General features: G+C 43.2%; 1 protein-coding gene and 1 pseudogene across 3 annotated transcripts in view; one reads left to right on the forward strand and one right to left on the reverse strand.

Annotated features, from left to right (window-relative positions):
* Window positions 1–14,408, reverse strand: part of LOC147337110 (protein NLRC3-like) — a 547,272-nt pseudogene that overhangs the window by 435,761 nt on the left and 97,103 nt on the right. The window lies entirely within an intron of this gene.
* Window positions 1–14,408, forward strand: part of LOC147337114 (uncharacterized) — a 66,375-nt gene that overhangs the window by 42,293 nt on the left and 9,674 nt on the right. For both annotated transcript variants that reach the window (XM_086285754.1, XM_086285755.1), the window contains exons 11-13: window positions 4,462–4,635; window positions 5,262–5,435; window positions 6,179–6,352. In XM_086285754.1, the coding sequence (XP_086141880.1) occupies window positions 4,462–4,635; window positions 5,262–5,435; window positions 6,179–6,352 (522 nt within the window). The remainder of the gene's footprint in view (window positions 1–4,461; window positions 4,636–5,261; window positions 5,436–6,178; window positions 6,353–14,408) is intronic.

Raw genomic sequence — 14,408 nt, forward strand, 5'->3', positions numbered from 1 at the left:
GGAGAGAGAGAAAGAATAGCCTTGAATGTATACAGAATTATTTTAAAATGGATGCGAAATTTGACCGGGAGCCAGTGAAGTTGCTTCAGGATTGGGGAGATGTGGTGGGTAGAAGAAGTCCTAGTAATAATACGGGCAGCAGAGTTCTGGACACGTTGGAGCTTGTTGATAGATTTTTGTGTGAGGCCAAATAATAATGAGTTGCAGTAGTCAATTCTAGAGATAACAAGATTATGGATGAGAATGGCAGTGGCGTGAGGTGTGAGGAAGGGGCGGAGGCGATTAATGTTACGGAGTTGGAAATATGCTGCACGTGTAATATTATTGATATGCGAGTTAAAGGATAATGTGCTATCGAGAATGACACCCAAGCTTTTCACAGAGGGAGAGATAGGGACCAGCGAGTTATTGATGGTGAGAGAGAAATTGTTAATTCTGGATAGCAGTCGTTTAGTGCCAACCAGAAGAAGTTCCGATTTATTGCTGTTGAGTTTAAGAAAGTTGGAGGAGAACCAAGAATTAAGTTCAGCTAGACAGAGGATGAGGGAGGGTGGAGGAAGAGTAGAGTCAGGTTTGGTAGAGAGATAGAGCTGGGTGTCATCGGCGTAGCAGTGGAACTGAATATTATATTTACGAAAAATATGTCCGAGTGGAAGAAGGTAGATGATGAAAAGAAGGGGCCCGAGGACAGATCCCTGGGGCACCCCAGTGGATAAAGGAGAAAGCTGAGAAGTGAAGGATTTTAATTGAATGAACTGAGTGTGGTCAGATAGGTATGATTTAAACCAGGCTAGTGGAGTGTGAGAGAGACCAATAGAAGCTAATCTGCTAAGGAGAATGGGATGAGAGATGGTGTCAAAAGCTGCACTCAGATCAAGAAGGATAAGGATGGAGAGGAGACCAGAATCAGCTGCTATAAGAAGGTCGTTTGTTATTTTTATAAGAGCAGTTTCAGTGCTATGTAGAGGACGAAAGCCAGACTGGAACTGTTCATAAAGGTTATTATCAGTTAGGTGAAGATGGACTTGTGAAGCAACTATTTTTTCAAGGATTTTTGAGAGAAATGGTAGATTGGAGATAGGATGAAAATTATTAAAGTTGTTGGGATCTAGACCAGTTTTTTTCAGAATTGGGGTAATAGCAGCAACTTTGAAGGAAGCAGGAACAGTTCCAGTGGTGAGTGAAGAGTGAATAATAGCAGATATGAGGGGAAGGAGAGGGAGTAAGCAGGCTTTGACGAGGACAGTGGGGATAGGATCGAGCTGGCAGGTAGAAGGCTTTGATTTATGGATGAGATCAGCAATATCAACTAAGGATGGAAGTTGAAAAACAGAGAGGAAGTGAGAAGGGGGAGAAGTTAGGACAGAGAAGCTACATTGAGCATTAGGGTCCAGGTCTAAGTGTATTTTATGAATTTTATCAATAAAGAATAGCATTAGAGCATCACAGAAGTTAGATGAATAGAGATGAGCAGGGAGAGAATCAGGTGGCCTGTTAAAAGAGTTGAATAGTGAGAAAAGGGTCTTGGTAGAGTTCTCACTTGAGTAGACAATAGCAGAGTAATAAGCAGATTTGGTTTGACTAATACATTCCTGGTAAAACAGAACGTGGTTATTAAACATATCCTTAAACATATGGATTCTTTTCATTTTATCCAGCATGTGTCCGGCCCCACACATAACAAAGGTCACACACTGGACCTTGTCTTTACCTTGGGTTTGAATATTGATTGTATTTGTTCTAAGGACATTTTTATCTCTGACCATTATTGTATCCTTTTTAACATGTCTTTTCATGAGCCTATGTCTCCTGTTCACCGGACAGTTATGTCGCGCATTATAAATTCCTCCACAGCGCAGAAGTTCTCAGATGCTTTTAATTTAACACTATCCCCACAAAACGGTGTTGATTTCTCAACAGATCTATTTAATCATCATTGTCTTTCGATCTTAGATGAAATCTGTCCGGCTAAATGACAACATCCGCTCTATAAAACGTAATTGTCGTAAAGCTGAGCGGTTATGGAGGAAAACTCATTTGAATGTTCATCTCCTTTATTTAAAGGATCTTTTAGCCTCTTTTAACAATGCTATTAGAGATGCAAGGGCTGCTTACTTTTCTCAGTTGGTTGCAAAGAGCAGAGGTAATCCTAAGGTCTTATTTGATACTATTATTGATATCATTACTCCTGCTCCACCTGCTGCCATTATTTCTTCTGCTGAAGACTGTGAAACATTTCTTGCTTTCTTTTTAGAAAAAATTAGCAATATAAGGAAAAAATTGTCCCCATCAGCATCTGCACTGTCAGTTCCTACGCCAGTTCAGCCTGTTGTTTTAGAAAGATTTTTACCTGTTTCACTAGCCGAACTGGGAAAAATAGTTAGTGCAACAAAAGTATCCTCTTGTTCACTGGACATTTTACCCGCATCGTTATTCAAAAATGTCTTTTACTCTATTGGTCCCTGTATGCTCACTATAATTAACACCTCTTTGGGATCTGGAAAAGTTCCTGCCTATTTTAAAACTGCTGTTATATACCCCCTGTTAAAAAAGCCTACGCTGGACCCATCTCTCACTAGCAACTACAGACCGATCTCAAAAATACCGTTAATTGCTAAGATTTTAGAGAAGATTGTGGCTAAGCAGCTTACAGCAGTTTTAGACGAATATAATATCTTTGATAAATTTCAGTCTGGCTTTCGTAAAGCTCATTCTACTGAAACAGCCCTTCTTAGAGTTTCTAATGACATTCTGATGCAAAACGATGCGGGTAAGTGTTCTGTTCTTTTAATTTTGGATCTCACGTCGGCCTTTGACACCGTTGACCATTATATTTTGCTTGATAGGCTGAAATACTGGGTCGGTGTATCTGGGTCTGCCTTAGAGTGGTTCTCCTCGTATCTCTGTGAACGATATTCTTCTGTGGCAGTTTCTAAGTACAGGTCATCTTCTACGTCCCTGTCCTTCGGTGTGCCACAAGGCTCTGTGCTGGGGCCATTATTGTTTTTAATTTATTTACTTCCTCTCCAGCATATTTTGAGCCCTTTTGAGGATATTTGTTACCACTACTACGCAGACGATATCCAACTATATATATCTTTTAAACCTGAAGATGCTTTTAAACTGCGGATTTTAAATGTGTGTTTGGAAACCATCAAAGGTTGGATGGCCGACAATTTCCTCCAACGAAATGAAAATAAAACTGAAGTCCTGTTATGTGCTCCAGACAGACATGTACCCAGCATAATGAATGCTCTTGGTCCCCTTTCAACGTTTGTGAAACCATCTATCAGGAACCTCGGGATAACCTTCAATCCTGCTCTTACATTGGATACTCACGTCAAATCTCTGGTTCGGTCTTGCTTTTATCATTTAAGAAATATTTCTAAATTGAGCCCCATAATATCTCATACTGAACTGGAGATTGTTATTCATGCTTTTATTTCATCACGACTGGACTATTGCAATTCACTGTTTACATGTCTAAACAAAAGTTCCCTGGAGCGTCTGCAGACTGTCCAAAATGCTGCATCAAGGCTTCTGATGAAAACATCGAAATACTCACATATAACACCGCTGCTTATACAGTTACACTGGCTCCCTATCGAATTCAGAGTCCACTTTAAGATTCTGGTTCTCACATTTAAGGCTCTTCAAGAACAAGCACCATCATACATCATTGAACTCTTAAAGCCCTATGCCCCTAGTAGGTCTCTGAGGTCTTGTGGTCAGGGCCTACTTGTTATTAAGTATACGAGACTGAAAACTAGGGGTGATCGAGCTTTTGCTACTGTGGCCGCCAGACTGTGGAATTCTCTTCCTCAGAACTTAAGATCTGCTGATTCACTGATTACTTTTAAAAAACAGCTAAAAACACATCTTTTTAAAATTGCATTTTGTTAACTTTTGACTGTACTTTGTCTTTTTAATCTGTGCCTATACCTTGTAAAGCACTTTGTGATCTCTTATCTAGAAATGTGCTATATAAATAAAATTTTACTTACTTACTTACGTGATATTGCGCGTATGCACAAAATGAAACACAAAAACTGACGCGCGTGGTTTTCTTCGCAAGTCAAGCCAGACGCAGTACACTGCCTCGCGTTTCACGTGTTTCACGCGTTTTTGCGACGCAAATCTGCTTCCGAATTTTCGCGGGACCCGCAATCGCATGTCATCGCGCTCTTTCCATTGACTTTACATGTAAACCTGACGCTCTGGCCGCCTCTATCGCGTTCGGTGTGAACACACCGTTAGAGAGCCCTCTACAAACTGCAGAGGTCCATCAGAGCAGCAAAGAAAGCCCACTCAGAAAAACTTGAAGGCTATTACCTGAACAACCACACACAGGGCATGTGGCAGGGAATTCAAGCTGTCACAAAGTATAGGGGAACCACAAAAAAATCTACAGACCTCCAAGACACCAACCTTCATTTCATTTGATTACAAATTGTTTTTCAGACTGAGTGGCTGTAAACTCTCAGAGAGAAGCTGTGAAGCTCTGTCCTCAGTTCTCAGCTCCCAGTCCTCTAGTCTGAGAGAGCTGGACCTGAGTAACAATGACCTGAAGGACTCAGGAGTCAAGCTTCTGTTTGCAGAACTGGAGAGTCCATGTTGTACACTGGAAACTCTGAGGTGAGATTTTTTTTTCTTTTTTTTGACAGCTATGCTAACGGTTGTCAAAAATCATCAGCAGGAGGACTAGAAAGTGTTTTACACTGGAAAATCTGAGGGGAGTTTTTTCATTTTAATTTAATTTAATTTTTATTATTCTTGAAATGAATTTACTGAGCTGAGCATAAAAGTGAGACTGTTGGTTTACTGGTCAGTCTACCATTTTATGGTCACAAGCTCTGGGTTTTGACCAAACATATGCTGCCAGACGGATGCCCCAGAATAGGTTATATGTCTCACATGGCTTGGGAATCACTTGGAGTACCATCCAGATATGCAGCAGAAAATGGATTCATGGATGATCGATGGACAAACAAAATGGAGGAATTGAAAAAATTAAACAATTACCAAAGATTATGTAATGAAGTTTAACTGTATTTGTTTATTGTCTTTTCTTAGAATTTTCCCTGATTTCTAAGTTCAAGTAAACTGCTGTATTTCTACCCTGTTTAACATCTAACAATAAGGATTCCTTAAAAATATTAATTATGCTAAATGTAGCAATAATTAGTTAATAATTAATTAACTTCTAACTGCAAAATGATTTTAAAAACGTTGTCCTTTTCTTGTTGATGTTCAATTTTCAGGCTGAGCTCCTGCAACCTCTCAGAGAGAAGCTGTGAAGTTCTGTCCTCTTTTTTGAGCTCCCAGTCCTCTAGTCTCAGAGACCTGGACTTAAGTAACAATGACCTTGAGGATTCTGGAGTCAAGCTTCTGTCTGCAGAACTGAAGAGTCCACACTGTACACTGGAAACTCTGAGGTGAGAAGTTAGAAAGCTGGACCTGAGTAACTCTTACCTGAAAGATTCGGGAGTGAAACTTCTGCCTGTTAGAATGAAGAGTTCTCACTGCAAAATAGAAACTCTTAGGTCAGGATTGGAACACTTCCACTGATGACAATTTAAAATCAGAAATTTTTCGTTGATTATTACACACTAAATCGATGTTTAAAGAGTTTTCTCTTAAGTAACTAAAGTCTTTTTGTTATTCACCATGATCACTATGGTTACTGATGCTGAACTTACACCTGGTCCAGAGCAGTTTGTTCAGTTTTTAATTGAATAGAATTGTGATATATTACAAGTCATATCTTACTATTTAATAACGCCCACCGGAAAAGTTCATTTTATTCATTTCTTTTCAGAAAACCTTATTTATCCATGTGTAAAGTCAAAGCAGTGCACAGTGTATGTGTTTCAATGTCACTGGAATTTAGACTCTATGCATTTAGATGGTTCAGAAAAATTAGAAATGTTTTAGTTTTTTTTTTCCTAATCTGTTGCCGAGTCTCTTAAAGAGTGACAGAACTGCATGGGAGTGCATGCATGGTGTTTACATGGGTTTGTCTTTCTCTGTTTGTGCCTTTTCTGGCAGGTGCCACAGCACTTTAGTAACTGGTGATTAATTAAATAAGACAAAGAAATTCAATGGAAATGAATATTATTTTATCTGGAAAACAGAAAATCGTTGTTCACATATGGATTATTGTTTCGTGTGTCTACAGTGTTTCAGGCTGCCTGATAACAAATGAAGGCTGTGCTTCTCTGGCCTCAGCTCTGAGCTCCAACCCCTCCCATCTGAGAGAGCTGGACCTGAGCTACAATCATCCAGGGAACTTAGGAATGAAGCTGCTGTCGGCTGGACAGAAGGATCCAGGCTGGAGATTGGACAGGCTCAGGTATGGAGAGAATGTCTGATAGAGGAAGAAGAGCTGGAAACATTTCCTGTGTCCTTCACTAAATTCCTGTTTAGTTCATGCAGATGTGACATGAACTGATGAATAATTGATATAAATTCTGGAGGTGTCCAGGGTGAATTTCTGAAGAAACAATTTGCAGGTATCTCAGAATATTAAATACCACAGATTAGATTAAGCTTTCTATAGAAAAGCTGAGGGGAAAAAAAAAAAAAGAAAAGCTTAGGAGATCTTTACGCTGGATTAAATCCCCCCCCCCCCCCCCCCCCCACAACTCCCCCGCCCTTCTCTCTCTTCTAAAATAATGGAAAATTATTTTAGAAGAGGTTCACAAGTTTGTAAACAAGGTTCAGCAGGCCCAGCAATCTAACGGAAAAGAAGGACAATGCGTGAAATTCACTACTCTACTCAGTGACAACAATACGATCTCAGTGCTTCAGGACTCCTTCGACTGCACAGACTGGAACACATTTAAAGAAGCAGCCAACCAAAATGGCCTCCTGGACCTGGGCAAGTTCACTGAATCTGAACAGCCAGAGTTCACCTCTCTTGCGCCATCCAACATGCAAAGCGTGCACATGCACAAAAGCTCCAAAGCCACTTCCAAAATACAAAAGACTCACACAGTGACCAGGGCATTCAGGCTGTCACACAGTACAAGCCAAGGACCAAGCAGTTGTCATCGAGACACTACACTCCCTGAGGAGCTGAAGAAGTTCTACGCATGGTTTGATGCACTGAACAACATGCGAGGGAAGAAAGCCACGTCCCTCACCGCCGACCAGACCATCTCTCTGCCTGCAGCCGACGTGAGGAGAACCTTACCAAGGTCAACCCACGGAAAGCTGCTGGACCACCATTATCCCAGGTCACGTGCTGAGAGACTGTGCTTATCAGCTTGCTGATGTCTTCACAGACATTATCCGAGCATGCTTCAAGTCGACCACTGTCATCCCGGTGGCAAAGAAATTCGGCGGAGCGAGGGTGAAGGCATATCAGTGTACATGTTTCGTGCATGTGCGTGCGTGTGTGTATCCCGTGTTCAGCTGAGAGAAAGTGTCACTGCGCCCGGTTAAGCAAAGGTCAACAGTCTCCAGTGGACCCAGGTGGCCTTGAAGGAGGGACAAAGAGTTCTGACAACAATCCTGTTATCATGAAGAATTGTTTTGTTCTAGTCAGCTTCGACCTTTGCAGGCCTTCAACTGGCGCCAGTGGGATAGCCACATAAGTGAAGATGGTGAATGTTTGGGTTTAGTGCGAACAACTGTATCCATGTATTTTTACAGTTGGTGTTAAGGTTCAAAAATTGAGGAAGGGTACAAGAGGTGATCGAAGAATAACCACACTGGTCCGGCCGGGTGAAGTCAAACGAAGATTTTTAATTCACACGTGGGAAGATCACTAGAAACAGCAATTGATCTTCGACTTACTAAAGCACAAACAATTATTTTATAACATCAGGGTTTGTTTACTGACGCCCCTTCATGCGTCACAGATACATTTTATACATACGTCAAATCAACACCACAATGACCTTTACCACAGAACATCATCTTCTATTTTCATGGCTGGCCCTTCCTGTCTACCTTTCAGTTCTTGTCTTGTTCCTCTTTCTTGCCGAGACACCAAGAAACGGTTCCTCTTTCACCGAGACACTTTCACAGTTAGCACCAGACATGTCTAACCTCTTCTCTAACTAAAAGTGTGTGTGTTGACCTCACTCAGCCTCTATTTCACCTCTTCACCTACTTACTGTCTGTGTCTCGTCCTCAAATGCTCTTTCTCAATTCACCTGTTGCACTTCTGACCTTTCACCAGGACAGAGGCTCACTGAGACTATGTGTATGTCTTCTACTAAATAAATGTTCTAATCAAAAACCTCTAATGAAACTGTTAAGGTTCGTTCGAGTTAGGGAAGAGAAGAAAGCAAGCCCAAGTCGAAGTAGGTGTCAAAAATAGTGATCTTTATTACACACTTTGTGCACTTAGTGTGGGAAAAGACAATTTGCAATCGAATCCTCTCGTCAACTGAAGCATCAGTCTCCTTATATTGCCTTTATGACATCACAGTTGGATCTTTACTGGAAATGATCTCAAATGATAACAATTCCCCGCCTATCCCAAAGTTTTCCCTTATATAGACATCAACTGCTACTCTTAAGAGAAAAACAAGTGTGTATTACATTGTGCATTTTGTGAAAGTGTATTTATCAGAAAAACTGTCCTCAGATGACCCTCCTATTATTACTAAGTGTGTAGGTGAACGTGCGTGTGTTACATAAGTGCGTGCATGTAAGTAGAGGCCGGCGTACGTGCAGAACTCCACGCAGGCCTGCCAGGGCCCAACAGGACTAGTGGGTCTGTATGGTGTGACTGCTCTGCTCTAACGTGCAACAACTTTATATAAACAGTCAGTGTGCATTAATATTTGCTCAAAGTAACACAGATGTAATTAAAAGATTATACTGTCAACAGATTCAACAATGGTAAATGATTAATCAATGATAACTGATTGTGAGAATACAAAATAAAATATCTCCTGATCACACTCCTCCTCTTTGGCCTTTTGAAAAAAGGCCAACATTTAGAGATATTGTGTCACTCCTCCGTCCAGGCGGCCTCTCGCAACGGCATCATATGTTCCGGACCAGCTGACCCAGCTGAACCAGAAGCTATGGCCCTGCTCACCAGATTACCCAACACCTGCCTCACCAGAGGAATGAGACAACACCCGATCAGCAACAAACCTAGAAAAACTAGAAGAGAAAACATGGCAGACATAAACAATCCCTTATATTGCCCAAAAACAGATGTGAACCAATCTCCCAGCCTTGAGTTCACGCCTGATTGCTCATGCATGGTTCTAGATAACGTTTTCAAATTTTCCAGCGCCCGCGTGACTGTTCCGTCCGGAGCTGTATTGTTGGGAATAAAGGTGCAACATAAATCTCCGAACATCGCGCACACGTCTCCCTTCTCGGCCAATAACATGTCCAGCGCCATGCGATTTTGGATTCCCATTAACGACGTCGGACCTAATTGTTCTGCAAGACCTTCCACCGCGTCCCTGGTGAGATTAGAGAGTCTCAACACATTATAATGAACATAATTAATGCGATCAACATTTTTATTTGGAGTCACCCACAGAAACACACTTTCAAACCCGGCCGCTATCTGATCAACTAACTTATACTCATCTGGAACTCCTCGGGGAACTCCTATTGAGTCTATCCAGGTTGGCGAGTCCCGTCTTGGATCATACTTGTGGATAGCTCCTGTGGCTCTCCTCCGTCTGGCTGTAGACACATCCGCACCTTGCTGTGGAATTGTCTCTAGCCTACTGCCTATGAGCATCAAAGGTGCAGCTAGGCGCACCAGAGCACACGTTCCCACACTCCCCAAGGGAACCTGCACCAAAAGGGTGTACTCCCCACAATAATAATATAGTCCACCTCTCGCCCAGGTGCCTATAATTGTGCTTGGGTCACTTACATCATTGGTAGTCCTACCTGTGATTGTCCTCTGGCACCAGCTTGGATTAATCCTTCCTAGCCTAAATCTCACTCTGTCTGTAGAAAACTCAAAACATGTATAATTATCTCGTTTTGGTGTGAATGAACCTGGTTGTGTGCGTTTATCAATTGGCGGATATAAACCTGACAAAGTGGTGCAGTTACCTGTGTCCACCGCCTCTCTAGTTAATCTCAACATGCAATTATATCCCCACTCATCCTCTGGATACAGAGGAGCGGGTTCAGTAAACAAATGTGGTCGAGCGGTAGCACAAGCAACACAATCAACCACTTTCTGCTCCTTAGCATTTTGAGCCACCCAATCTAACCAAAGATTCCTATCTCCAAAACCTGTGGCACGCTCTATCAACTCCTGAGGTTTTAACCTAGTATAATCAGTGGCAACAAACCATTTTTCTTCTGGATCCTTGTAAGTTACTGTCTCTACGGGATCCGTTTGCACCGTGAAATTCAGTGCTGAGTCATTTCCCAGCGGTTTAGACCTGGGATTAAATAAATTCACCCGAATTAACCCGAATGGATCTGTCCCTACTTTATCTACCCCTACTACTAAATAAAACGCACCTCCATCAAACCCAGGTTCAGGGAGTTCACTCCATGGTCCTAGGGAAAGAGTAATAGGGTTATTTGTAACAGAATAATCTCTCTGGATAGCTATTCCTTCAAGGGCCGGTGGCACCGTTGGCTGCCATCCTACTCCTGTCCACGCGACCACATCCTGCCAAGAACACCACTGATCCGTTACATAGGTGTAGATGTCACTATCCCATGATGGGCCCCACACCGACTTAGGGTAACACATCATTGGATGATAACAAACCCACACATTATATGTTCTCCAACTATTCCCGTCACCCGAGCATTTAATCACCTCACACAAATCGAATGTGAACGCTGTTGTAGATCCATTAACATACCCAAACTCGACTCCGCCACTGGCTTTGAGACACCCATCATCCCCACCTGAACCAACCGCACGCTTGACTTTTTTCGACGATTTGATCGGTTCGGGCTCAGGAGCGGATAGACCTCTGTGTCTGGGCAATTCACCTGTCTGCCAAAAAACAAAGAAACACGTTATAACACTTATTAACCCCAACACCCCCGTTATTCTCCAATTTTCCCACAATTTCATGATGACTGTTCCCAGGCTCGTTTACTTTTACTCTATACTAAAAAGATAAAGTTACAAAAAGAGTATACGGTTATGAGTATAAAAATATGCGAGTAACATACAAAACTATTACGATTCCTTCAAACTATCAAATACTTTAGACTAGAGCCCTAGCCTATTTAAGAGCCTGTAATGGATTCCTCCTTGGCGCGTGATGCTCCTCTTCTTTCTTCGCCTCACTCAGGTTAGACTACTGAGGAGGACCGTGGCACAGGTGGAACGAGTATTATTCTGGCTCTATGTTCCCCCCTGCGTCGATTGGGTGGAGGCTAGCTCCAGCAAACTCTCGTCCGCGACTGCACACTGAGACCAATGGAACCAGGTCTCCCCTTTCCCCTTTAGACGGACAGCACTGGTGGTTCGGGCAGTTACTTCGAAAGGTCCGGTCCACCTCGGGTCTCTCCACTTTCGCTTAATGACCTTCAGCCACACCGCCTTGGCATCGGGGATGGACCTGTCCTCCGCTTTCACCCCTTCTCCAACCTGTTGTGTGAAACTAGACACAAGAGCTTTTAATTCTTTCCAACATTCAATATGTTTTCTATTACTTTTTACACTTTCTTCCGCCGGAACTGTTGTCCAAGGACCTGGAAACTGTCGTCCTGTCAACAGCTCATATGGTGTGAAACCTGTGGATTGATTAACACAACATCTTATTATCATCAATGCAACTGGCAGGGCTGCTACCCAATTTAGCCCCGTGTGAGCTGAAATCTTAGCAATTTTATTCTTCAGGTTTAGATTCATTCTTTCTACCTTTCCCTGCGACTGGGGGTGATATACTGTGCCAAATCTATGTTGTAACCCCAGCTTCTGTTCTACCTCTGCCAAATCTTTATTTTTGAAATGAGTCCCATTGTCGGACCTAATCCGCTTAGGGAAACCATGCCGGGGGATGTAATGATTAATTAAACACTTAATCACACTTTTTGCATCCTCCCTCTTGGTAGGCCATGCCTCAGGCCAACCCGTCAAAGCATCTACACTTACCAGTAGATATCGAACTCCTCCTGGACCTGGATCAATCATGTCAGTGAAGTCAATGACAATCTCTTCACCTGGTCTTTCTGGAATGGGGAACTTACCTGCCTCTGGTTTAATCACTGGCTTCGGATTGTGCCTCCCACAGATCAGACAGGTCCTAGCCTTTTCCTTGATCATATCCTTCAAAAAGGGATGCCACCAATGGCACAGATGTCTCCCCATCTGGGCGACACCTACATGTCCAAGGCCGTGCGCTTCGGCAATCTTCTGTTTTGCCAAGTTGGCTGTCAACACTGGTCGACCGTCAGGTCCTCGCCAGAGACCTCCTTCTTCCCAGGCTCCTCGACTCTTCCAGATCCCCTTCTCTTCTGGGGCAGCCTCCCCTTGGGCCTTCCTGGCCTCCTCTAGCATGTTAACTCCTGATTCTTCTTCCACCGTTATTTGTACCATCTGTCGTGATGCTTTATAACCCGCTGCCTCTTTTGCAGCTCGATCGGCTTCCTGATTTCCTCTGGCCATCAGGCCGGTCCCTGAGGAGTGGCCTTTGCATTTTATGATGCTCACCTCCTCTGGATCTCCCAAGGCCTGCTCAAGTTCCTCCATTTCCTTTTTGTGGCAGATTGGTGCGTTATCTGCTGTCCTGAATCCTGCTCTTCTCCATTGGGCCAGCTCCACATGAGCTGCTCCAAAAGCATAAGCTGAGTCCGTGTAAATGTTGACTCTTTTTCCTTTTGCAAGTCTCAAAGCTCGACTTAGAGCAATTACTTCTGCTCTTTGGGCTGACTGCTGCCCTTCAAGTCTTCCAGCCTCCTTCACTTCAAATGCAGCCCCTTTTCTGCAAACTACCGTGTAGCCTGCTTTTAATCCTTCATCATCCCTGTAGCAGCATCCATCAGTGAACCAATCTTCAGCTCCTGTCAGAGGTTCTGCTTTCAAGTCTTCTCTTATCTTCTCGTCCACTTCAGCTCTCTTTGCGCAGTCATGAGGTTCTCCTCCTGACTCCATTAAATCTGCCATGTTAATTCCTTCATGTGTGAAGGTCAAGTTAGGAGCGTCTAAAACTTTACACACTCTCTGTTGTGTAAGAGGTGTCATGGTGAAGGCTTGTGAGTTAACATATGCCACCACACTGTGGGTGGTCAGCACCTTCAACGGATGATCCCTCACTATATGTGCTGTCTTTTGTATAATTATTGACACCCCAATGGCATGCTGAGTGCATCTCGGGTGCCTTGTCTCTAATGAATTCAGCCTAATGCTGACGTACATAAGTACATCTCTTCCTCCCCCTTTTTTCTGAAACAACACCCCATTAGCTATCCCGTGTGTTTCAGAAACATCAAGATAGAAGGGTTGTTCATAATTAGGAATAGCAAGATCAGCCGATCTAGATAAGTCCTGTTTTAATGCAATAAATGCCGACTCAGTGGCCGATGTCCATGGCAGTTCAGCCTTAAGATTTCTGACACCTGCCGTTTTTACCAAATCCCTCAACAGGGCTGTTTTGCCTGCATAATTTGGAATGAAGTGCCGGCTGTATCCTGTTAACCCCAAGAATGAGAGCAACTCCTTAACCGTACGCGGTCTTGGATGTGTCAAAATCTGATCACGATGAGTGTTTAGCAGACCCACTGATTTGTGAGCAATGACACGGCCCAGAAATGTTACTTCTGGTCGGACCAACTGCAACTTTTCTTTACTGACCTTGAAACCGCACTCAGCGAGTCTCTTCAGTATGGTAAGTGAAGCTGCCGTGCATGCCGAAGCAGACGGAGCTGCAATGAGCAAATCATCAACATATTGCACTAGTGAACACCCCTCTGGGAGATGGCATGGCGATAAAGCTTCTTTCAACACTTGGTTGAAAATGCCAGGGGAAAGTGCAAACCCTTGTGGCAACCTTGTGTATCTGTACTGTTGTCCCCCATATGTGAATGAAAAAATGTCCCTCAGAGACTCATGCAATGGGAGACAGAAAAATGCATTCGCTAAATCAATACATGTAAACCACTTCTGATCTGGTGTTAATGCCGTCAAGGCTGTGTATGGGTTTGGGACTGGCACCGTGTCAGTACGTAGAATGGCATTGATGGCTCTTAAGTCATGTGCCATTCTGTACTTTCCTGTCCCATGCTTCTCTACTGGCAAAATAGGAGTATTCCAGTAGGATTGAGAGGGCTCAAGCACCCCTACTTTCAATAGCCCCTCAATGGTTTCTGCAATTCCCTCCTCAGCTTCTCTCTTTTGCCTATACTGTGGTTTCCAAATTGGCGTTTCAGACTTCAGCTGGAACAAAACAGGCGAACACGTGGCCTGGCCCACATCCGTAGGCCCTGCTGACCACAAA

This window comes from Aulonocara sp. 'chitande type north' Nkhata Bay, linkage group LG3 (assembly GCF_057382095.1).
Source record: "Aulonocara sp. 'chitande type north' Nkhata Bay isolate Kocher_YH1m ecotype deep benthic linkage group LG3, A_spYH_male_GT1.1, whole genome shotgun sequence".
Classification (NCBI taxonomy): Eukaryota; Metazoa; Chordata; class Actinopteri; order Cichliformes; family Cichlidae; genus Aulonocara; species Aulonocara sp. 'chitande type north' Nkhata Bay.